The 26,209-nt window shown below is 35.1% G+C and overlaps 1 protein-coding gene across 2 annotated transcripts in view; it reads right to left on the minus strand.

Annotated features, from left to right (window-relative positions):
* The window catches only part of BMP2K (BMP2 inducible kinase), a 143,891-nt gene that overhangs the window by 65,469 nt on the left and 52,213 nt on the right, over positions 1–26,209 (minus strand). For both annotated transcript variants that reach the window (XM_066279868.1, XM_066279869.1), the window contains exons 2-6: positions 23,614–23,732; positions 19,015–19,120; positions 6,344–6,486; positions 3,648–3,769; positions 1,497–1,578 (exon numbers count right to left, since the gene is read on the minus strand). In XM_066279868.1, the coding sequence (XP_066135965.1) occupies positions 1,497–1,578; positions 3,648–3,769; positions 6,344–6,486; positions 19,015–19,120; positions 23,614–23,732 (572 nt within the window). The remainder of the gene's footprint in view (positions 1–1,496; positions 1,579–3,647; positions 3,770–6,343; positions 6,487–19,014; positions 19,121–23,613; positions 23,733–26,209) is intronic.

Consider the following 26,209-nt stretch of genomic DNA (forward strand, 5'->3'; position numbering starts at 1 on the left):
GGAGTATCTAGATAACCCCACAGCTATACCCAGTTAGTTGTTATACAAATATTACTCTACACACTAATCTATCAATGTAAATTTTAAACTTAACACTGACAACCTAAAATGCTGCTTAGTATATACAATAAGTCTGGTAAAAAAATAGAGAAAAAAAAGAGTTCCTCTCTTTTTGTTAAGATACTGGGTAATAACTGTGTTTAGAAATTAATTTTTTAATCAACCCTTGATGATTTCAGAACAACAGTTGAGCTATGATATCTGTTGTTTCTTCTGGTGTTGAAATACTCTCTTAGGTAATACAGATTTCAACGGCAGTCACAAAATTAGGCCAGAATAAACTTTCACAATCACTTCTTCTAATATTTTCATTTTATCAATTAAGATCCAATTGAATGTTTACAATAATTTGTTATATAAGCAGTATCAAATTAAACCAAACTTACTCTTGGTTTGATTCATTATGTATATGATTAAAAATCCAACTACCACAAGATTTAAAAACCACTGTTTGGAGAAAAGGTATACTGCTCACAAAAATTAGAGAATATTTCAAACTGAATATTAAGTTATAAAATATCTCCTAATTTTTACGAGCAGTGTACATATTATCTAAACAGATAAAATGGTATCAAAGTTATTCTTTTTCATTACCTTGCAGGAATATTTGGGTATCCCAACCCCGAAAGAGGCCCAGGGAAGAGAACCAAGGAGTATTCATTTGGTTCCACACATTATGTTCAACTACTTTCTGAACATTATGTTTTAAAAACAAAATACATATGCCTTTGCTCATAAACTCTAGAACTATGTCCAAAAAAAAAATGTTTTCCTCTACCCCTAATATGGTCACTAGTGGTAGATAGAGTTAAATAGTAGTTGAATTTAAATAAACTCACATTTAAAATACTTCTCTGCTAGTTTATTAAATACAGCCAAAACATAGTTTATTATGAAATAAGTTGTAAGGAGGTACTGACATTCTAACATAAAATACAACTATCTAGTAATATGAGCTATCTTAATAATTCAATCAGACATATATGCTAAATAATAAAAAACCTCAAAACACTAAAGTTAATCAATGACATGTTAATAATTAGGAAAAAAGTTCACTCGTGTTCATTTCCTAAAATACTCCATAAAATGATCAATGTAATTACTTAGAGGAGTTTGTCCAGCTTTTTCATAAAGTGATCAACCAAAATTCCACTCAATCCAAAAAAAAACGTTAACACATAATCTAAACTCTAAAAAATATCATGGTAAAAAGTTGCAGTATTTGGAAGTCCTTTATTTGCTTTTTTATACCTAAGCTTTCCATCTCGGAATCAAGAAGATAAAATGTTCTAATATTTTTCATCTGAATACGAAGCTCTATTGTACACCACTCTCCTACTTATTAAAATACCTTTTGCAGGGCAGGGGAAAAATAATCAATTGAACTCATTATTTTTAATTTGGTTAGAGAAAATGTCAACCTTTCTTGGCCTTACCCAGATATCAGCCTTGGTGGTGATGGGTTTCCCTCCATAAAGGTTGATCATTTCAGGGGCTCTGTATGACAGAGTTGTATACCTGGCAGTAAATAAGTAAAATGGAGTGGAGATATAAAAAAAAAAAAAAAGACAGATACTACATTGTTTCTACATAGAAGATTGCAAAAAAACTTTTTGGCTCAGTAACATTAGATAAAAATAATACTATTTTTAAAAGTCATTAAAAGTCCATCAAGGATTAAACAGTACAAAGCATGTAAACACATTTTTATTCAGCAAGTGCAATAGCATCTCTAATAATAAAAAACTTAATTCGCTTTACAAAAATCTTAAATAAAGATAATGTTTTGGAAACATAGTTTTCCTGGAATTTCTTATTTGAAATAATATAATTTGACTATTAAAATATCCTTATCAAAATATTTTAATCAATTTAAGAGCAAAATTCCATTCTTTCAAAAAATTATGTTTATTAAGGAGTTTGTTTTTATGGACTCTAACATACTTCCTTGCATATTGTAGTAAATCTCCCTTGGGTTTATTTTTATAATTATCACTTTAAAAATAATATAGGTGCCATAATTCTAACTACACTGATTAAATACAATTCTAATATTCACTACCATTATAAGTTATTTGGAATTATACAATTCTATAAATATTTACCAATATAAAAACCCCAAATACATTATGAACAGAATATTTTAATGTACTGCTCAATTTCATGGTAGAAACTACCAAAATATGGAAGGACTTCCTACATCTCAGCATAATTTAAAATTCATTTTGAGTGTTTATGTGTTTTATTTTACATAAAGTATCTTAAATGTCAAGTTCTACCATCTTATTTCTGCAATGACCCTCCCTGGTTGGTGGGACATTCTGGATGATACTACCACAGAGTAGCAAACTAAGAAACCAGAATATGAAGTGCATGTAGGTAGAACTTTTGTTCACTGTTATCCTGTAACACAAACTGTGTCCACTACATTGTAGGCCATAAATAAATACCTGTTAATTGAATAAAAGGCTAGGCCATTAACTCTTCAGTTGAGCCACAAAGAACAAGGACACCCTCATAACTTACATTCATCACTAATGCAAAACTACTGAACCATAACTATATTTCAGGTATGACAACAAGAAATAAAACTCAAAAGTTAGAAACGCTTGAGCAGATTCCTACAGCAACCATTATATATCACAATCCAATCATTTTGTCCTTAAATGTATTGTTCTTGTGTTCCTCAGGTAATTTATATGCTTCCTAAGGAGTTTGTTTTTGTGGACTCTAACATAATCATTATGAGCTAAGTTCCCTGAGTAGAAATACATAGTATAGAAATCTGTAGTGTTACACAACTGAGCCAGGGTACTCTCAGCTCTACTTGAGCTATTTCAAAATACAAATTGCTGTTCAAATAATAGCTGCTATATAGTCTTAAACAACTGAGAATGTGTGAAGAAGTAAAGAGGGTAACTTCGAAAAAATAACTACTTAGAAATTCCTATTCTGACAGACCTTTATGCATTTTGTAACATTTTTAAGGCAATCTAAGACATACAATTCTATTTTCTAAAACTAGAAAACAGAAAAGTCAGAGAAAAATCTTTACACGTAATCTAGCAACCATGGGAAGTGCAAGATTAAGAAAATGTAAAGCAGATGTGATTTAACTTTCCTATCAGAGAGCTTTCCAGTAAACTATTACAAAGTAACACATTTTCAGCACAGTTTTCAATGCACATAGAAGTCAACTTCTTAACATTAAATATGAAGTAAAAGCTTAAATAATTTCAAATAATTTAATTTTCCTAACAAGAACAATTCCTCAGTATTAATAAAAGCAAAGATGCTTAACTGAACTCAGCAATCACTGAAAATTCCCTTTAATGGTTCAGCTAATTAGCTCAATTAACAACTTTCTTGATAAATTAGCTTACAATGTAGATTAAAAACTTGTATCCATGATAAAACATATTTCCTACTGCATTAGATCTGACACAAATTAATCAATATCTATGGTATAAAAATATTTTGAAGAAATCTATGAATGGAATGCCTAAAATATGTATTAGCAGAGCTTATCACATACACAAGTTAACTATAATTCCCTTAAGACAAACACAATAAAAATGAACACTTACTTTTTAATTTCTTCTTCTACTACATTGACTCCATCTTTTTGAGGATTAAGAAATTTATTAGTGGCACTGCCAAAGTCACAAAGTACATAGTTTCCACAATCATTCAACAAAATATTTTCTACCTTAAGAGAAGAAAATCAATAATTAGTACTAGTATTTTCAAAATAAAAATTATCTTTTTACAACTATGGTCTTACACAATAAACATCAGAGTTTGTGACATATAAGATATATACACATATACATACACATATATATCATATATATACTATATATACCTCTTATTATGAGAAGAGACAAATCAATCAAACCACAAATATACTCAACTATGTCTACTGCTTCTCCTACTAGGAAGAGAAATTTGCTTTTTCCATCCCAGGATGATCTCTGAGTAAACAAATTTTTTTAAATAAAATAATTATATGCTGCTTCTAGAACAGAAGGGTGTGGATTCATAGCCTAACTTTGTTATTCATTAGTATACATAACCTTAACAATCTGCTTAACATCCTGTGCATTAATTTCCATTGCTAAACTGGAAAAGATAATATGTTATTGTAAAAATTAAATTAATTAAAACATGGAGTGCTTAGAACACTGTAGGTAAGCACCAATAAATGATACTATTTTTATTACATTTTTTCCACAATACTTTTTATTTTTATGACACAGTCTTGGAGACAAATTTTTCTCAGTTCTACAAAATATTCATATTATTGTTTCTTAATAATTTTCTTCCAGATTTAGTCTACCTTTCAAAAGATTAATACACTATAAGGATTTATACAAGAAATCTACTTGAGCAAATATAAGTTTGCTTAAATTTACATATCTAAAAAGAAATAAGATATGAAATATGGCCTGTAAAAAATTATGCAGTTCAATGTCTTTTCTAGTTTTAAATCAGACTCATCTGAAAATATCTACACGAAAAGTTAAAAATTTTAGTAATTTTTAATAATGTAAAATATCATACCAAATTATTAGAAAACATAAAAGTTGCATATTCCAAATAAATGAAATAGTCATGGCTGATTGGCTCAGTGGTAGAGTGTTGGCTCGGCAATGTCCCAGGTTCAATTCCCAATTCAGGGCACACAGGAGAAGCAACCATCTACTTCTCTGACCGTCCCCCTCCTCTCTCTCTCTTTCCCTCCTACAGCCATGTCTCCGATGAAGCAAGTTGGTCCTGAGCACTGAAGATTAACACCAGTGGCCTCACCTCAGCTCCTAAAAATAGCTCAGTTGCCAAGCAACAGAGCAATGGCCCCAGATGGGCAGAGCATGGCCTCACAGGGTCTTGCCGGGTGAATCCAGGTAAGGGCACATGGGGGACTCTGTCTTTCTGCCTCCCCACTTCTCACTTAAGAAAAATATAGTAATAATAATTGAAATAAACTATACTGGTTATCCAAAATAAGGGATACAAGTCTGCCATCATGTATTTCAACCTTGACTTAATTTGTATTCTTTTACCACAGAGTTCCCTGGACAATGCTTTCATGGTTACCACCTATATTCTAAGTAACATCTTCTATGTTCTTGCATCTCAAAAGTGTTTTATCACCTTTCATAAAATTTTGTAGAATCAGAACTGGGATTCTTTCATTCATTAAATATTAATTATTGAAAACATACTATGCACCAGGCACTGTTCTAAATGCTTGGATACATCAACACAAAAGAGAAAATCCTTGTTCACATGGAGTTTACATTTTAGTGGTAGAGGACAGAAAAGAAATAATAGGCAAGTGATATAAAAAAAAGGTAGAGCAGGAAGAGAATGGGAATGTTAGGTTGTAATTATAAATACAGCAGTATAAGATAGAACTCACTGAGAAGGCAAATCTGAACAGAATTGAATGGGAGAAAGGTTAGCCATGGAATACCTGTGCATAAAGAATTTCAGGAAGGCACTGGTTGGTAACCTCAGTGAGTTCGAGTACCACCCTGAAACACCATGGCTGTAGGTTCAATCCCTGGTCAGGGCACTTGCAGGAAGTGACCAATGAATACACAACTAAGTGGAACAACAAATGAATGCTTCTCTCTCTCTCTCTGTCTCTTTTGCTCGTTCTCTCTCTTCTTCTCTCCCACCATTCATCAATCTCTCTAAAATCCATCAATTAAAATAAAAAAATTTGAATAAGAATTTTTGTACTCTTAAGGTGTCAAAGAAGACAACTATAGTTTTACAAGACATGTGTATAGATATCTCTACCAGTAAAATACCAGGAATATGACACCAGGAATGTTCAATTACTTGTCAACTTTTCCAAAGTAACAAGTGAGTATTAAATACAAGAAGTCCGAGTGCACACAAAGGTAAGATAAAATGACCTCAAAGATATTCACAATAAACCCAAGTGGCTCAGTGGCTAAAGCGCTGACCCAGTATAACAGGTCGCAGGTTTGATCCCTGGGCACATACAAGAAGCAATCAATGAGTGCACACTAAATAGAACAACTAAGTGGAACAACAAATTAATGCTTCTCCCTCAAATCAATAAAAAAATTAAAGAAAAAAGATAATCACACCAAATTCTACTGCCAGTCTTTAGACTAGCTCAGGAAATGCAGCAGGGGAGAAACCAATCTCAGTGCTGTTAATAAAATGTTTAGATGACGACAGCCCATGAACATTTTAACTTGAAAGTTTAAAACGCATTAACCCATAAGTAGTTTAGCGTCCATACCTTCAGGTCCCGGTGAACTATTGGAGTCTTACACTGATGCAGTCTTGCAACAGCTTCACAGGTATCGCAGAATATCTGTAGCACTTCTGGTTCCGTAAAGCCTGTCTGCAGCTTCTTATTCATCTGGTTCACTATCTGCCCAGCTAACCAAAAACATAATTTTGAGAGAACATATTTTTAATAAATGCAGTCTATCACAAAGAAATTAAGAAATGCATTTATGATCTCAGGTACTGGGGAACTGCCTTTTCATAATTCTCCTGTAAGAAGCTTATTACGAGAGAATTTATCAACAGAAAGCCCCCACTCCAGGAAATACTAAAGGGGGTTTTCCAACCAGATTCAAAGAACAAAAGAAAACAACACCACAAGTAACAGCTCCACCAAGAACACAATAAAACCAAACTTAAACTGTGACAACAAAGGAAAAAAAGGGGGGAGAAGATGGAGATTAACAGTAGCAAAGGATGATGAAGTGCAGAAATACTTATAAGATAGGGTACTACAATGAATATGGTAGGTACCCTTTTCATTACTTAATGGTAACCACCCTTAAAAAAACCACCACAAAAACACTTGACTTAAAAAAGGTAGCAACAGAGGAAAGAAGTATGGAACACAAACAAACAAAAACAAATGATAGAAAAACAAAAGAGAAGAATCAAACTAGATACAAAACTAACAGAAAGCAATTTATAAAATGGCAGTAGGGAACCCACAAGTGTCAATAATTACACTAAATGTAAATGGATTAAACTTACCAATAAAAAGACACAGAGTAGCAGAATGGATTAAAAAAGAAAATCCAACTATATGCTGCCTACAAGAAACACATCTAAGCAACAAGGATAAAAACAAATTCAAAGTGAAAGGCTGGAAAACAATACTCCAAGCAAACAACACCCAAAAAAAAGCTGGCGTAGCAATACTCATATCTAATAATGCTGACTACAAGACAGAAAAAGTACTCAGAGACAAAAATGGTCATTTCATAATGATTAAGGGGAAGTTGAATCAAGAAGACATAACAATCCTTAATATATATGCACCAAACCAAGGAGCACCAAAATATATAAGACAGCTACTTATTGACCTTAAAACAAAAACTAACAAAAATACAATCATACTTGGAGACCTCAATACACCGCTGACGGCTCTAGATCGGTCATCCAAACAGAGAATCAATAAAGATATAGTGGCCCTAAACGAAATACTAGAACACCTGGATATGATAGACATCTACAGGACACTTCATCCCAAAGCGACAGAGTATACATTTTTCTCTAGTGTACATGGAACATTCTCAAGAATTGACCATATGTTGGGCCACAAAGACAATATCAGCAAATTTAGAAAAATTGAAATTGTACCAAGCATATTTTCTGATCATAAAGCCTTGAAACTAGAATTCAACTGCAAAAAAGAGGGGGAAAACCCCACAAAAATGTGGAAACTAAACAACATACTTCTAAAAAATGAATGGGCCAAAGAAGAAATAAGCGCAGAAATCAAAAGATATATACAGACAAATGAAAATGAAAATACGACATATCAGAATCTCTGGGATGCAGCAAAAGCAGTAATAAGAGGAAAGTTCATATCACTTCAGGCCTATATGAACAAACAAGAGACAGCCAAAGTAAACCACTTAACTTCACACCTTAAGGAACTAGAAAAAGAAGAACAAAGACAACCCAAAACCAGCTGAAGAAAGGAGATAATAAAAATCAGAGCAGAAATAAATGAAATAGAGAAGAGAAAAACTATAGAAAAAATCAATAAAACAAGGAGCTGGTTCTTTGAAAAGATCAACAAAATTGACAAACCCTTGGCAAGACTCACCAAGGAAAAAAGACACAGGACTCAAATAAATAAAATCCAAAATGAAAGAGGAGAGATCACCACAGACATCATAGATATACAAAGAATTATTGTAGAATACTATGAAAAATTATATGCCACCAAATACAACAATCTAGAAGAAATGGATAAATTCCTAGAACAATACAACCTTCCTAGACTGAGTCATGAAGAAGCAGAAAGCCTAAACAGACCAATCAGCAGGGAGGAAATAGAAAAAACTATTAAAAATCTCCCCAAAAATAAAAGTCCAGGCCCAGACGGTTATACTAGTGAATTCTATCAAACATTCAAAGAAGACTTGGTTCCTATTCTACTCAAAGTCTTCCAAAAAATTGAAGAAGAAGCAATACTTCCAAACACATTTTATGAGGCCAACATAACCCTCATACCAAAACCTGGCAAGGATGGCACAAAGAAGGAAAATTACAGACCAATATCTCTAATGAATACAGATGCTAAAATACTAAACAAAATACTGGCAAACCGAATACAACAATATATTAAAAAAATAATACATCATGATCAAGTGGGATTCATCCCAGAATCTCAAGGATGGTTCAACATACGCAAAACGGTTAACGTAATACACCATATCAACAAAACAAAGAACAAAAACCACATGATCTTATCAATAGATGCAGAAAAGGCTTTCGATAAAATACAACACAATTTTATGTTTAAGACTCTCAACAAAATGGGTATAGAAGGAAAATATCTCAACATGATAAAGGCCATATATGATAAACCATCAGCCAACATCCTATTAAACGGCATAAAACTGAGGACTTTCTACCTTAAATCAGGAACAAGACAGGGTTGTCCACTCTCTCCACTCTTATTCAACGTGGTGCTAGAAGTTCTGGCCAGAGCAATCAGACAAGACAAAGAAATAAAAGGCATCCATATCGGAAAAGAAGAAGTAAAGGTATCACTTTTTGCTGATGATATGATCCTATACATCGAAAACCCGAAGGACTCCACAAAAAGATTATTAGAAACAATAAACCAATACAGTAAGGTCGCAGGATACAAAATTAACATACAAAAGTCCATAGCCTTTCTATATGCCAACAATGAAATATTAGAAAACGAACTCAAAAAAATAATCCCCTTCACGATTGCAACAAAAAAAATAAAATACCTAGGAATAAACATAACAAAGAACGTAAAGGACCTATATAATGAAAATTACAAAGCATTGTTAAGGGAAATCGAAAAAGATACAATGAGATGGAAAAATATTCCTTGTTCCTGGATAGGAAGAATAAATATAATCAAAATGGCCATATTACCCAAAGCAATATACAAATTTAATGCAATTCCCATCAAAATCCCTATGAGATTTTTTAAAGAAATGGAACAAAAAATCATCAGATTTATATGGAACTATAAAAAACCCCAAATAGCCAAAACAATCCTAAGGAAAAAAAATGAAGCTGGGGGCATTACAATACCTGACTTTAAACTATATTATAGGGCCATGATAATCAAAACAGCATGGTATTGGCAAAAAAATAGACACTCAGACCAATGGAACAGAATAGAAAGCCCAGAAATAAAACCACATATATATGGTCAAATAATCTTTGATAAAGGGGCCAACAACACACAATGGAGAAAAGAAAGCCTCTTCAACAAATGGTGTTGGGAAAACTGGAAAGCCACATGCAAAAGAATGAAACTCGACTACAGCCTGTCCCCGTGTACTAAAATTAATTCAAAATGGATCAAAGACCTAAATATAAGACCTGAAACAATAAAGTACATAGAAGAAGACATAGGTACTAAAATCATGGACCTGGGTTTTAAAGAACATTTTATGAACTTGACTCCAATGGCAAGAGAAGTGAAGGCAAAGATAAATGAATGGGACTACATCAGAATTAAAAGTTTTTGCTCAGCAAGAGAAACTGATATCAAAATAAACAGACAGCCAACTATATGGGAACTGATATTTTCAAACGACAGCTCAGATAAGGGCCTAATATCCAAAATTTACAAAGAACTCATAAAACTCAACAACAAACAAACAAACAATCCAATAAAAAAATGGGAAGAGGACATGAACAGACACTTCTCCCAGGAAGAGATACAAATGGCCAACAGATATATGAAAAGATGCTCAGCTTCATTAGTTATTAGAGAAATGCAAATCAAAACTACAATGAGATACCACCTCACTCCTGTTAGATTAGCTATTATCAACAAGACGGGTAATAGCAAATGTTGGAGAGGCTGTGGAGAAAAAGGAACCCTCATTCACTGTTGGTGGGACTGTAAAGTAGTACAACCATTATGGAGGAAAGTATGGTGGTTCCTCAAAAAACTGCAAATAGAACTACCTTATGACCCAGCAATCCCTCTACTGGGTATATACCCCAAAACCTCAGAAACATTGATACGTGAAGACACATGTAGCCCCATGTTCATTGCAGCACTGTTCACAGTGGCCAAGACATGGAAACAACCAAAAAGCCCTTCAATAGAAGACTGGATAAAGAAGATGTGGCACATATACACTATGGAATACTACTCAGCCATAAGAAATGATGACATCAGATCATTTACAGCAAAATGGTGGGATCTTGATAACATTATAAGGAGTGAAATAAGTAAATCAGAAAAAAACAAGAACTACATGATTCCATACATTGGTGGAACATAAAAATGAGACTAAGAGACATGGACAAGAGTGTGGTGGTTACCAAGGGGGGGGGGAGGGAGGACATGGGAGGGAGGGAGGGAGAGAGTTAGGGGGAGGGGGAGGGGCACAGAGAACTAGATAGAGGGTGACGGAGGACAATCTGACTTTGGGCGAGGGGTTTGCAACATAATTTGATGACAAAATAACCTAGACATGTTTTCTTTGAATATATGTACCCTGATTTATTAATGTCATTCCATTACCATTAATAAAAATTTATTAAAAAAAAGAAAAAAAAAGAAGCTTATTACACCATTAAGTATTGATTCAACGAAATATATTTTTTCACATTTTACATTTCTAAACATGAGAATTTCTTAAGATAGATTATGTCCTGCTAATGCTATTGCCATTTTTAAACATTTTAACATCTCTAAAATCAGGGTGAACTTTATAATAGACAGCATCATAGGTATTTTTAAAAGTTTATTCCACACTGTGCTAGTTATTGGGTAAACAATGGTGAACAAAAATAAAGTTTATGTTGTCATGGAACTTATAGTCTAAAGGCAGAGATAAACATTAAACAATCACACAAACATGTATCACAATTAGGTACAATAAGGATAATATGAGAGAAACCTATATTTAAATTGATAAAGAAGGATGGGAAAGAAAGGATATCAGATAAGGCCTATCTACGGAAGTGACATTCATGTTGAGAATGAAGGATAGGCAGAAATCAACCAGAAGAGATCTGAAACAAAAGCACACTAGCTATAGTATGGCAATTAAAAAGGCCTCCAGTTTGAGAAAAAGCTGAAAGATTTATAATAGCTTAAAGAAAGCCAATGTGGATATGGTCCAGGAAAGCAGAGGAGAGGAGAGAGCAAGGTGAGAAGAGACTGACCAGGCAGACAGCAATCAGAAATACTTCACATTTTAACTTAAGTACCAAGGAAAGTTCTGTTCTGACTTTTCAAAAGGTTTCCTAGACAAGGGGATAAGGAAATAACACGAGTGGAAATGAAGCCTAACCTGTGATGGTGCAGTGGATAAAGCGTCAACCCGGAATGCTGAGGTCACAAGCTTAAAATCCTGGGCTTGCCTGGTCAAGGCACACACAAGTACAAGAAGCAACTACTATGAGTTCCATGAGTTGATGCTTCACACTTCCCTCCCCCCCCCCCGACTTCTCCCTTTCTCTCTCCTCTCTCTAAAATCAATAAATAAAATCTTTTAGAGAAAAGTGGAAATGAAGAGATGAATTAACAGGCATCCTAACTAGGTAGGGGATAATGGGTCAAGTAAATTACTAAAATCAAATAACCATACATAAGCCTTAGAGAAGTATTACATACTACATTATACAACAACTGACAGTCTAATCATCAATTCTTAATTATGAAAAAGTTAATTATCATACTTTAAGAACACAGGTAAACCTGTGATTCGTTCAGAAACCACTCTGATAAAAATCAAGTTTGCAAATTTAAAAAGGCAAACTTTCTTTTAACAAAGTTGAATAAATGAATGTTTGCTACTTCGAAATCTATAAGAAAGTGCCTACACACCTGTTACTTTTATTATTACTGTCTAAACAACATTCTCATGTATTTTCTGAAATGGTTTTTTTCTTAGAATTTTAAAGAAAAAAGAACATGAACTTTTACCTATCTACAACTTTCAGAAAACTCAACTCTATTTGACTATAATTTATTCAGGGTAGCTCATAAAAGTGAAACACCTAGCCAGGCATCAATATCCTTGATCCTCTTGTCAGAGACCCTGACTCATTCTGACTGAAAATTAAACAAGATAAAAAAAGGTTCTTTTGGAATTTATTCACATTTTTGAAATATCATTGCACAGCTAAAGAATTAAAACCTCAAGCTCATTCCACCTCTTTTGAAGGAACAATGTTGGAATGAGTAGAGTGAATTTTAAACAAATGTTAATCCTCTTTTTTCTATTAAAGGATCTTTGAGCCAGAAACCTTGAATCACAAAATTCAGATCCCCCAAAAAGCTAAAAGCTGTATTTGGGCTGCATTTCAAATGCAGACACACAAAAAAAGACCTAATTATTCAAAATAAAACTCTTCTGAAAATTATATTTAAGTCTATTATAATAAAAATATTTAAAAATATATACTGAAGGTCTTTTAAAACAAGATGCATACACCTCTTAAATCTTTCCATATTTTTCAAATAGGCATCTCCTCCTAAACAAAAACTTTTATACTCTTCCAATTTCATTACTAAAATAAAAAGTCAACAATTTCCTCACCTCTTAAAAGTGGTCATGCAACAACTTCCTACCTCTCATTATATAACAGAATAAGGCAGAAGTGGCACTGTGCCAGTCCCAAGCCTAGGCCTCAAAGAGTCTTCACATCCTCCACTTGCCCTCTTTATGTTTCTATCATCTCTGGGGGAAAAACATCCAAGGATAGCTTACTAGTGCCAGCAATATGAGGAATATGTGAAACGAGTCCCAGAGAACCCACTGGCACAGGAGCAAGCCCAGCCAAAATGAGTAGTGTCTCTCCACCAAACTCAGTCTAAATAGAACAGCTGACCCGCTGATACACAAGCAATAATAAATGTTGTTTATGCTATTAAGTTCTGTAATGTTTTGTTATTTTAAAAAAGCTAATAGATATATTATCCATAGGAATATCTGCAGAACACCTCCTAGAGATAAAAAGTTCTTTTTATAAAATAATATTCAAAATACCAACTCTGATTTCTGAAAGTTTGATACCTAAAGCATATAACCTCTTTTTAAACTACACATCAGAACATTATAAAATTAAGCCATGCCACACCATAAATCTGCAGAGATCTAACATTGGACAAAAGAGGATTGTAAACTTTTGGTACTTGAAATCATAGTAGGGTATATAAGCTACTTAACACATTCTACTTTCTGTACAGTTTTACCTCTACACAATCAAAACCAATGAACCTGAACTATATAGACAACACTGATTCTCTCATGAAAGCACCTTCATTCTTAAAAAGTTTATGTAAATAATTAGCTTTTATAGAGAAAGTAAGGGGAGAGAATTTACTAGCCCATTCTCTACTTCTCAACCCACTGGAAACTTATCTCATTGATTCCGCTGAGAAAAGAAACTGAGCATGCTCTATTCAGATCCTCTGGACTACTCTTAAGATGTAATTGCCTATTCAGGGGTACAGTCTGACCTGCAGTACATACAGTAAGCTTACCTGGTGAAACATTTAACGAAAACCTCTAATATAATGGAGAGGATATAAAACCAAATAAAAAAACAAAAACAAACAAGGAACAGAAAATAATTTTATCTACAGAAAACTAAATATCTACACCAAAAACAAGAGCAAGATTTAACAAATAACAACACTAAGAGAAGAAGAAAGAGTTCTTCAAAATTAAAAATAACATGACAGAAATACAAAATTCTGTAGAGGAGCGGAAAGGTAAAATGAAGGAATGCTCCCAACACAAGCAGAATAAAAAAAGAGCGGGTAAAACAAAATAAAAGAAAGAAAATCAGAGAATCGATCAATCTGGGAAGACTAATATCCTAAAAATTAAAAGTTCAAAAAGAGAAGAGAAAATGAAAGAGAAAAAAACTGAGTACTCAGCAAAAAATACCACCAAAATAACCCATAAATCACTGCACATATTTCTTGAAATTCTAGGATGCTGGAAATAGGAAAGATTCAAAAAGTGTTCATGGAAAAAAACAGGTCACAAAAAAATTGAGGAATCATAATGCATCCAACTTCTCAATAGTAACCAGGAAAAAAAAATACTGTAAATAATGCTTTTAGAATTATAGATCAAAAGTGTATGTAACCTATAACTCTTTATCTAGCCAAATTGACAAATATAGATGTAGAATAAAAATATTTTTATATATGGAAGGCTCCAGAAAGGTTTTCTTCCATAAATCCATTATCAGAAAGCTACTGAAAAATGTACTCTACCAAAGGCAATTATAAAAACAAGTGGGAGGAATGAGCAGCAAGGAGTCTAAGTTAGAAGGAAGGTAAAGAGAATTCCAGAATGACAGCTAAATGCTGATCAAAATTAAACAAAACTATGTCTCCCAAAAGACTGTTTCTAAGTAAAGAAAAAATGAAATTGACATGAATATTAAAATGTTTAAATGTATTGCATATTTACGCTTCCATTGGGGACTGTCGGGCTAAAATACTAATATATATAAAGAAAATTAAGTAAATAAAAATCGGCATAATTATTAACTTCAGGAAAAATAAAAAGTATAAGAAAGAAAATGCAATTACAGACTATTACATGTCACAATTTACATGCAAACAAAATAACTTAAAGACTGAATATTAAATCAATCTAACAACTGACACTGTACTACACTGACAATAAAATCGCCGTCTCTTCTTGGACATACTATCTAAAACACAAAACAGAAAATCCCCACTACCAAACTTCCAAGACCCCAGAATCACACACTTCCCCTGGTTTTCTAAGTTCCTTCCTTCTCTTTAACACTCTAAGGATTTCACTAAAACAACCAATTCTCCTCTACATGATGCAATATAGAATTATGGAAATAAATATAAAAAGAAATAGCTCAAGGGTTTCAAAGTGAATGTCACTGAAGAAAGATAGGGCAGGAGAATATTCATATAGCCATAGCTAATAGATATACTATTAGAATTTTAAAATATATACATGAATAACTGATCAAAATAAAAATTTCATGTAAAACAAAGCTTGTTGATTCAAACCAGATTTTAAACACTGTTAATTTTTAAAAAGCAAAAGAATGCCTTTCTCAAAACAAATTGTCCCCTAAAAATTGGAAGTTTATTTGGTTCCCCTTTTAAATGTCTTCTGCATGACAATTAATTAAACTTATCCAGAATTATAATTATGCCCAATTCAATTATCTTTTAAAAGTTAGGGCTATTCCAGCTAATAACACTGTTTTGTCTTTTTCCAAATAGCTCCAGATATATGGAAAAGATTTATATAGGCAGATGGGGATCCTCAAACCCCTCAGCGAGATCTTCTGAGCATGGCTTTTAAGGTACCAAGAGGCAGTAGAAGCCCAATAGAGATCAGGGGAACTACCAGCTTTTAGGATACACCCTTAAAGGCTCCAACACCCCAAAGGGGTCTCATAAGATGCCATCTGGGTCCTGCTTCAATAGTGGAAAGGAAGGTCATTGAGCTAAAGCCTGCCAGACTTACATGCCTTTGCTGTGAGGAAACAGGGACACTGGAAGGTAGGCTTCCCCCTCGCTCCTCTAAGGGAGGGTTCAGTCTCTTCCAGCCCTGCTCCAGCCACCTATGACTTAACCTTGCCCAGAATGCTGGGGTTTGCCACTGAAGGCTGAAGGTGCCCAGGGCTGTCGGCCCCATCTACGACACTGTGGACGAACCTAGGGTATTTCTTCCAAGAAGCAGGTAAACTGATCTCATTCGCACAAGGGCCACTTAACTATGTCTTGCCTGAACAGTCAGGTTTTTTATTCTTCCCTCGAAGATCTCTGTTGTGGGTGTTGATAGTCCTATTTTCTGCTGCTTTGTTTAATATATAGTGTTTCCTTTATTCCTCCTACTTCAATGCCCCACTCATATCTCAGGCTGGGACCTACTCCTAATTTAGAGCTCTTTTTCCCCCTTTTGCCAACTTCTATTATGAATCTACCTTTGCCACCTAGCTTAGTGTATCCCAAGGTTCTCTTTACCACACCACAGTCACAGAGCTCCAGGGAAAAGAAACCTGGTCTCATCTCTCCAGGAAGAGGAGAACAAAAGCTCCATCTCCACACATGCTGCAGATGGCTTTTCCAGTCTACCTGAATCATTACCAGCTAGAAGCAGCGGTTACTGGGACTTGGACGTGAGCTGCAAAGTATAGAATGGTGACAACAATTCCAGTGTCATGCGGACTTTTCCTGGATGTGGACTTTTCCTGGACTCCTGCTCCTTGGGACAGCTCCTAACAGACTGAACTGGGGTTGGGTTGCATTTATTAGGGACTTGGCATGGTGTTGGGGCCAACTTGGACTTGGTGAACTTGTTAAGGACACTACTCTTTTATGGATTCTTGCTGTATTGGACAAGAGTTTGCTTAAAGGCTTTACTCACTGTAAAAAAAAAAAAAAAAAATATATATATATATATATATATATATATATATGACTGGATAAAGAAGATGTAGCACATATACACCATGGTATACTATTCAGCCATAAGAAATGATGACATCGGATCACTTACAACAAAATGGTGGGATCTTCATAGCACTGTACGGAGTGAAATAAGTAAATCAGAAAAAAACAAGAACTACAGGATTCCACACATTGGTGGGACATAAAAACAAGACTAAGAGACATGGACAAGAGTGTGGTCATCACGGGTGGCAGGGGGAGGGAAGGAGGAGGAAGGAGAGGGGGAGGGGAAGGGGCACAAAGAAAACTAGATAGAAGGTGACGGAGGACAATCTGACTTTGGGTGATGGGTATGCAACAGAATTGAATGACAAGATAACCTGGACATGTTTTCTTTGAATATATGTACCCTGACTTATTGATGTCATCCCATTAAAATTAATAAAAAATTTATTAAAAAAAAAGTTAGGGCTATTAATCAACTATAATCCAGCTAAGAATCAGAATCATAAATGCTAGAATTCAGGAAAGTGAGATAGAGAAATCAGTATCTTCTTAAAGATATCACAATGCTTTACAGTAGAGAAGATGAGATTATGAATGAGAGCAAAGAAAACGACTAACTTCTTATATACATGGACGTAAGTTGCAATTACATCACAATACATAATATTAATTCACTTCATTTCTTTCTGTTGTCCTTTCTTACAACACTAAAGTAAATGAGACCGTATTTTCTCCACCACCACTGCCATCATTCTTTTCCTCCAACCTTCAGGAAATGACAAAGAGTTTCTGGTATCATAATAAACAATCATAATTGTCTTAAAGAGAATCTAAATATAAACCAAGACTCCCTAGAGCCCAAATTGCCAGATACAGTCTGATTTTTTTTTTTTTTAAGTTTGAAGGAAACAGGCCTGACCTGTGGTGGTGCAGTGGATAAAGCATCAGCTTAGAATACTGAGGTCACCAGTTTGAAACGCCAGGCTTGCCTGGTCAAGGCACATATGGAAGTGAATGCTTCCTGCTCCTCCCCCGATCTACCTATCTATCTATTTCCCTTCTCTAAAATGAATAAAATTTATTTTAAAAAATATTAAAAAAAATTTTTTTGCAGGAAATAGATTACTTGTCCCCCTCACACATTAAATTTTTTAAAATTTCAGGGATTTTTTTAAAGTTATCATTATTATTCTTAAGGTATACTAAACAAGTAATTATTTCTTTAAAAATACCATCACATTAGGGCTCTGGCTGGGTAGTACAGTTGGTTAGAGTGTCATCTCAATATGCCAAGGTTATGGGTTCAATCCCCATCAGGGCAAGTACAAGAATCAATCAATGCATAAATAGGTGGAACAACATATAAATGTTTCTCTCCCTCTCTCTCTCTCTCTCTAAAAAATATGTCAATAAAAAAAAACATTAGGTCCAAATAAAATGTGGTATTCTATCTTTTTTTTATAAATAAATTTTTATTAATTTTAATGGGGTGACATCAATAAATCAGGGTACATATATTCAACTATCTTCTGATATTTACAAAACAACCTCAAAATACCAAATAATACAACTATATAAAAATTATAGGTCAAAATATAGCCTCTAAATGTATTATATTTATGTTGAAAGATAACATAGTAGAGTGCTGGAAAATTCTTACAACATTAATATTGATACATTATGCTCTTCTTGGTTACTTATAAAAGAATTGTATAGGAAGCATGAAGTGTAACTGCTCTTTACCTGCTTATATTTCTTGTTTTAAATCCAACAACATTTTTCTTTACCCATTTACTAGCTCACACCCTCACTGCAGCAACTATGACTAGGTTTTAAATATTTTTAAATTAACAGCACTCCTTATTTAGGCAGATAATTAAGGCTAAGATTGCATTAAGTGTCTAGAATAAGGTGACAGCTGTGCTAGGAGAAACTAAGACACCTAGTAACCCATTTTAAGGCCATTTTTTAATAATAAAACAAATGCAAAGAAAAACTCTTACCTCGACAGTACTCCATTAAGATAAGCACTTCCCATACATTATCACTGATTGAATTAACAGCACAGTCCAAATAACCTACAATATTTTTATGACCAGATAGTTCTTTCTGGAAAAAAGAAACAAGATTTTAAAAATCAGAAAATATACATTTTAAAGCTCTATCATTAGCAATGATTTGAAGTCTAAATTAATGTAATTAAATAATTTTAAAAAGACTTAGGCATGAATATGAAATCTCATTTCAAAAAGGTTTCTACAGTTACAATGAAAGTATTTACATGCATGCCTAATATTTCCTGACAAGAAATATTCAGTGATTATTTTCTTAAATTAAATCAAGAAGATGGTTCACTCAAAAGTAGTAGTCTCCAAAAGTGAGTGTGCAAAATACTCCTTACAAACTCAAAAAAAAAAATCAGAATTTTTACTTGTATCTTTTATTTAAAAACAAAAATTTTAGCTCTAATACTGGAGTAAGCAAAAGTAGGTTTATAGTTAAGTACACAAAACAGACTCTGTTCTTGTATTATTTATTATATTTTCCGTATGAAACACTGTAAATCCTTTTGCCCACCCCTGTATTTATGAACTAACAATTATCCTTTCATCTGCTCATTTTGCATACAACATACTGCAATTAATGTGTACCTAGTTAAGTGGATTTTTAAATATATTAACTCAATAATATAAAAAAAAGATTTTTATAAAGAAACCATAAAGATATTACTAATAATACAAGTACATACATGAAAAAAATAAGAAAATAGCCAATCTGACACTTTCAGCTCCTAGTAAAACATAATCATCAGCATATACTAAGGTTTAAACTAATCATGACCTAATTAGGTATATCTAGAACCTAAAAAAACAATTATTAAGAATACCACTTTAAATGAATTTACATCCATTATCATTAATAATGAACCCAGTTTTTAAATGAATTTATATCCACTATCATTAATAATGAACCTAGTTTTAAATATGTAATGTAATTTGAGATATCGGCTAATGGCATCTGAACATGTCACTAATTCCTAAATGATGATACATAATACAAGATGGGTCAACAAAAAAGTTGGAAGGCACTACTCTAAAAAGCCATTCTCCCTAAAATAGCTTGTTCAAAAGCACAGATCTGAATGTTGCTATTGTTGATAATGACTATATTTTCATGTCTCTAAGCTATACACATTCTACTGAAAGGAAGAATTATGGCACAACAGTGCCAAATGGACTCAAGTTAGAAAATTGGTCTAAGACTCCCCATTATCTTGGGATAAATCTTTTTTACTTTTTTGATTTAAAAAAAAGCAAGTCTCAAAGCTAAGGAACAGGGACAACAAAAACAGAATTCAGATATCATATTATATAAATGTGCCTATTTTCAAACAAAAGCAATCAAAACAGGTGTGTTGGCCTGACCAGGTGGTGGCGCAGTGGATAGAGTGTCGGACTGGGATGCGGAAGGACCCAGGTTCGAGACCCCGAGGTCGCCAGCTTGAGCGCAGGCTCATCTGGCTTGAGCAAAGAGCTCACCAGCTTGGACCCAAGGTCGCTGGCTCCAGCAGGGGGTTACTCGGTCTGCTGAAGGCCCACGGCCAAGGCACATGTGAGAAAGCAATCAATGAACAACTAAGAAGTCGCAACGCGCAACGAGAAACTGATGATTGATGCTTCTCATCTCTCTCCATTCCTGTCTGTCTGTCCCTGTCTATCTCTGCCTCTGTAAAAAAAAAAATAAATAATAATAATAATAATAATATTTGAAAATCAATACAATTGAACACAGTAATAGGCTTTAAAAAATGTAAAAAAAAAAAAAAAAAAAAACAGGTGTGTTGGACCTGGACAGTTAGCTCAGTTTGTTAGAGTATCATACCAATGGGCTAAGGTTGCAGGTTCAATTCCTGGTCAGGGCACATACAAGAGGGCACATTTATGTAACCAATGACTGCATAAATAAGTAGAAGAACAAATCAATGTTTCTCTTTCTTTCTCCCCCCCCTCCCATTTCTCTTCCTAAAATCAATAAAATAAATTTTTTTAAATTGCTGTATTGATAATGATGTTGATAAAAAATAAGAAACCCTCCCTCTTTGCAATTGGATAAGCAGGACTGACATTAAAAACAAGTGTAGAAAAACAAGGATATGGGAAAACTAGAACATTCCTATATTAATGTCTAACCATTATGCTGTACATCTGAAATTAATATAGTACAAAATGTCAACTGTAATTGAAAAATTTAAAATAAAATTTAAAGAACTGGACACTCCTGCATTGCTGATATGAATATAAAATGGTTCAGCTACTGTAGATAACAGTATAGTGGTTCTTAAAAGGTAAACACAGAATTACCGTATGACTCAGCATTTCCACGCCCAGATATATACTCAAAAGAACTGAAAATAGATGTGGTACATATATACAACGCAATACTGCCCAGCCGTAAGAAATAATGATACTGCCATTTATGACAACATGGATGAACTCTGAAAACATACCGAGTGAAATACCTAAATTAGAAAAAACTAAGGACTATATGATTTCACACATAGGTGAGATACAAAACTGAGACTCATGGACAGAGATAAAATAAAGTGGTTACCAGGGGGAGGGGGAGACAGGGAGGGAGTAAAGAGAGACAAATATACAGTGATGAAAAATGATTTGACTTTGATTGATGGGTACACAACATAATCAACAGTTCAAATGCTATAGAAATGTTTACCTGAAACCTATGTACTTATTGATCAATGTCATCCTGTTAAATTTTTCTAAATAATTCTTTTAAAAATACTGAAAACAAGTATTCAAACAAACACTCATACACACATATTCATAGCAGCACTAGTCACAATAGCCAAAAGGCAGAAACAGCTCAACTGTTCATCAATGTTTTTTTTTAAAAATCCAACAACAGATGAATAAATAAACAAATTATGATACATATATATACAATAAAATATTACTCAGCCATAAAAAGGAATGAAGTACATGTTACAATAAGGATAAACTTCAAAAACATGTTACGTGAAAGAAGCCAGACACAAACTGTCACGTCACTCCATATGCGTAAAAATTTCAGAATAGTTAAATCTAGAGACATAACATAGACAGGTGTTGTCCAGGGTTAAATCAAGGTGGGGAATGAAATGCAACTGCTTAAAGGGAAGGTGGTTTCTTTTGGAGTGATAAACGGTTTGAGAACTAGATCAAGGTTGGTGGTTGCTCAAACATTGTGACTGTAATAAAATGTCGCTAAATTGTTCACCTTAAAATGGTTAATTTTTTTTTTCTTTTTTTTTTTTTTTTTTCATTTTTCTGAAGCTGGAAACAGGGAGAGACAGTCAGACAGACTCCCGCATGCGCCCGACCGGGATCCACCCGGCACGCCCACCAGGGGCGACGCTCTGCCCACCAGGGGGCGATGCTCTGCTCATCCTGGGTGTCGCCATGTTGCGACCAGAGCCACTCTAGCGCCTGGGGCAGAGGCCACAGAGCCATCCCCAGCGCCCAGGCCATCTTTGCTCCAATGGAGCCTCGGCTGCGGGAGGGGAAGAGAGAGACAGAGAGGAAAGCGCGGCGGAGGGGTGGAGAAGCAAATGGGCGCTTCTCCTGTGTGCCCTGGCCGGGAATCGAACCCGGGTCCTCCGCACGCTAGGCCGATGCTCTACCGCTGAGCCAACCGGCCAGGGTAAAATGGTTAATTTTATATTATGCAAATTGTACCTCAATAAAATAATTATATATATAATTTACATATATATATATATTAGCCCTTGGTAAATAGATGAGGAAGAAGAGAACAAACAAAACAGGAGAGAAGGGGGGAGAGAACAGTCAAGCCATCCACAGCATTGAGAATAAGCAACCCTAGAAAAAAAAGGAAATTTTCATTTCGTAATTTATTTTGAGTTACTGAAATTTTCTTTGATGGACTATTAAAATACTTTTTACTTTTCCTAATATTTAAAAATAATTTTTCCCTTGCTGAAAAATACCTTATATACTGCAGAATACACACACACAAAAAAAGGAACAACTTTACAGCATGATTTATTAAAATAATTAAAAGCAAAACTAATTATTGTCTGTGAATACAAACACATATAGTGAATATACTGAACACCAAGTAAACACCAAACTCAGGGCAGTAGTTTCTTTTCAGATGAAAACAGTGCAAAGATATCTTTTGGGTTGGAATATACACAGAAGGCTTCCAATGTATCTGTAAGGTTTTAATTCTTAAGCTCAGTAGTGAGTAAATTTGTCTTTATTATATAATTCTCTAAATTTCTCTATACTCAAATATATTCATAATTTAAATGCATCTAAAAAAAAAAAAAGAGTAGCATGCCCACTGAACTACAGTAGGGGAAAAAAAGGACAGGAAGGAGTTGGCTATATTTAGCCCTAAGTATAGCTACAAGAAATGTACTTACAACCCAAATAATTTTGAAAGTTAATTTAATGATGTTCAAAGGTTTTCTAGATATGCATAAACCAATAAGCAGTTTGCCTAAAACTGGTTAATGTTTTAGAGCAAAACAAACAAAAAATACACCAACTTTTTAATGGAATTGCTCTTTCACTTACCATAATTTTAATTTCCCTTTTACAAATGTTGAGGTCTGCCAAATTATTGACATACATTCGCTTCAATGCATGGCGAATTCCACCATGAGTCCGCACCAGGAAAACTGTGGAGAATCCACCTGCAAGGATAAGTACAATTAATTAAAAAGAATCAAAAACTACTGCCAAAATCATGTATTATCTATCACTGAGAGAAATAAACTGTACCCAAGAAAAACAACAACAACAGTAAACAACTAAGATATTTGAAACCCATGACACTGGCTTCCTATGCCAATTATAAAGTAGCACTTACAGCATAACATGCTTCTCAAATGAATATGCATGTGCTTTAAAGAGTAAAACATCAAATTTTTATTTTGCATATAAATATCTTTTATGTAGTATGTGGAATATGTCACATATAAATTAATATTATAGTTTGGCATATATTTGTGATTCCCTGCCCATCAACCTCTGCCTCTTCCGTGATCGCAAAGCATCAATGGGATCAATTGGGTGGGTGCTCCTCCAGTTCCATGCATGAACTAATATTGTTCTAGGATCACAGTGGGAATCCCATTTCCTGTTCTCAATGACTTACCTAAGATTGAGTATGGAAGCACTTCTCCTTAATGGAGCATAAGAAAAATACTGCTGGCCCTGGCCGGTTGGCTCAGCGGTAGAGCTTCGGCCTAGCGTGCAGAGGACCTGGGTTCGATTCCTGGCCAGGGTACACAGGAGAAGCGCCCATTTGCTTCTCCACCCCTCCGCCGCGCCTTCCTCTCTGTCTCTCTCTTCCCCTCCCGCAGCAAGGCTCCATTGGAGCAAAGATGGCCCGGGCGCTGGGGATGGCTCTGTGGCCTCTGCCTCAGGCGCTAGAGTGGCTCTGGTCGCAACATGGCGATGCCCAGGATGGGCAGAGCGTCGCCCCATGGTGGGCATGCCGGGTGGATCCTGGTCGGGCGCATGCAGGAGTCTGACTGTCTCTCCCTGTTTCCAGCTTCAGAAAAATGCAAAAAAAAAAAAAAAAAAAAAAAAAAAGAAAACTACTGCTGAGGATTGCAGGGAACTATTTGCTGCCCAGATGAGACTTGTGCAGAAGGTACTGCTCTTTCTTCCAGGTTTTGGATATTGTTGTATAGGAATATGATGTTTAGACTTACTACAGCCATCTGTGGCCATGATGGCAGAAAAGATCAAAGGGGAAATGATCCAGAACACTGACATAATTAGAATACTGAATCAGAGAACTCTGGAACCACCTCCATCCAGAACTCTTATGTGAGATAATAAATGCCAGTTATTATCTATGCCAGTTATTACTACTATTTATGCCAGTTATTTGGACAATCTATTAACTGCACCTGACAAAGTATCGTATCTGAATTAAATAGCTAGGTATTTTAAAAAACGATGATATCTAACACATCTAAACAAAGATTTCCACTTAAAGTTTTAAAAACTCATCTTGGCATAGAATATTTGCAGCTTAATTATAGTTTAAAACAATAAGGAGGGTATCACTTTTATCAATTTCATAGCCCTTCTCAAGCAGCATCCTGAGCAACGCTAAAGTCAAAGCAGGCAAAGAAAAAGTAAACTACTGGATATAAGCAATAGGGAAAAAAACCTTCTAGGACATTCTTGAATTAGTACAGATTCATTCCAGAGTCACCAAGTACTCCAATTGTAGTTATAAGAAACTGCACAGGAAGATGACGTCAGAAAAATGGTGCCATAAGGAGTGATACAGATAAATCTCCCCAAAAATTCAACAAGATCTTCAACCAGAGACAAAAAAATCTATCCTTGGAGCCTCCAGAAGTTCCACACTAAACGTGAAGGTATGATTGAGCGAAAAATTGACTAAATATATAATCAACCCCGAAGGAAATAAGGCGGAAGAAACACTCCACCTTCCTCACTAACCTAAATAAGGGCTGCTTTCACTGGGAACTGAGAGTATAGGAACTAAGGTGGGCATAGGGTGTGAATAGAACCAGACTGCGGCACAAACGTCCGAACCAGGCTGTGGCACGGACATCCAAGCCGAGGAAAAACTGTGCTTGTGGCAACCCAGTCAACACAAGCTAACGTTTGCGCCAAATCCAGACAAAGAAAGGCACTTGGGACAGCCATCCACCCCGATCTCCTGGTCGGCACGCGCAGATAGTAGGCGAGAGATTCCTCCTAGAGCCCTGGGAGTGGGCGCCCGTGTTACAGGACAGAGGGGCAGGGTCAGAGGCCTTTCTGTGGACTGAAACCAGAGTCTTGAGGTCGCCCCTGTGCGCAGAAAAGCAGCGCGTGGGGAGTGAGTGGGAGCGAAATTCCCTAGGATCGAACTTTTCCGTGCGGGCGGGGCGCCTAACCCGGAATGAGAGGCGGCTGGCCAGATATCCTGGTCGGCGAGCGCAGATAGCGGGCGAGAGAATCCCCCCGGGAGTGGGCGCCCCGTGTTACCGGACAGAGGGGCAGAGTCAGAGGTTTTTGTGTGGGTCGAAGCCCCACCTGATTATGCTAGCAGCTCTGACTGACTGAGCCTTACCCAGAGCCCTGTGCTGAGTGGGAATAGAGTGGAGATTTGCCAGCTCTTTGAGCCTCTTACTCTCCAGGC

The sequence above is a fragment of the Saccopteryx bilineata genome, chromosome 5, assembly GCF_036850765.1.
Source record: "Saccopteryx bilineata isolate mSacBil1 chromosome 5, mSacBil1_pri_phased_curated, whole genome shotgun sequence".
Taxonomy (NCBI): domain Eukaryota; kingdom Metazoa; phylum Chordata; class Mammalia; order Chiroptera; family Emballonuridae; genus Saccopteryx; species Saccopteryx bilineata.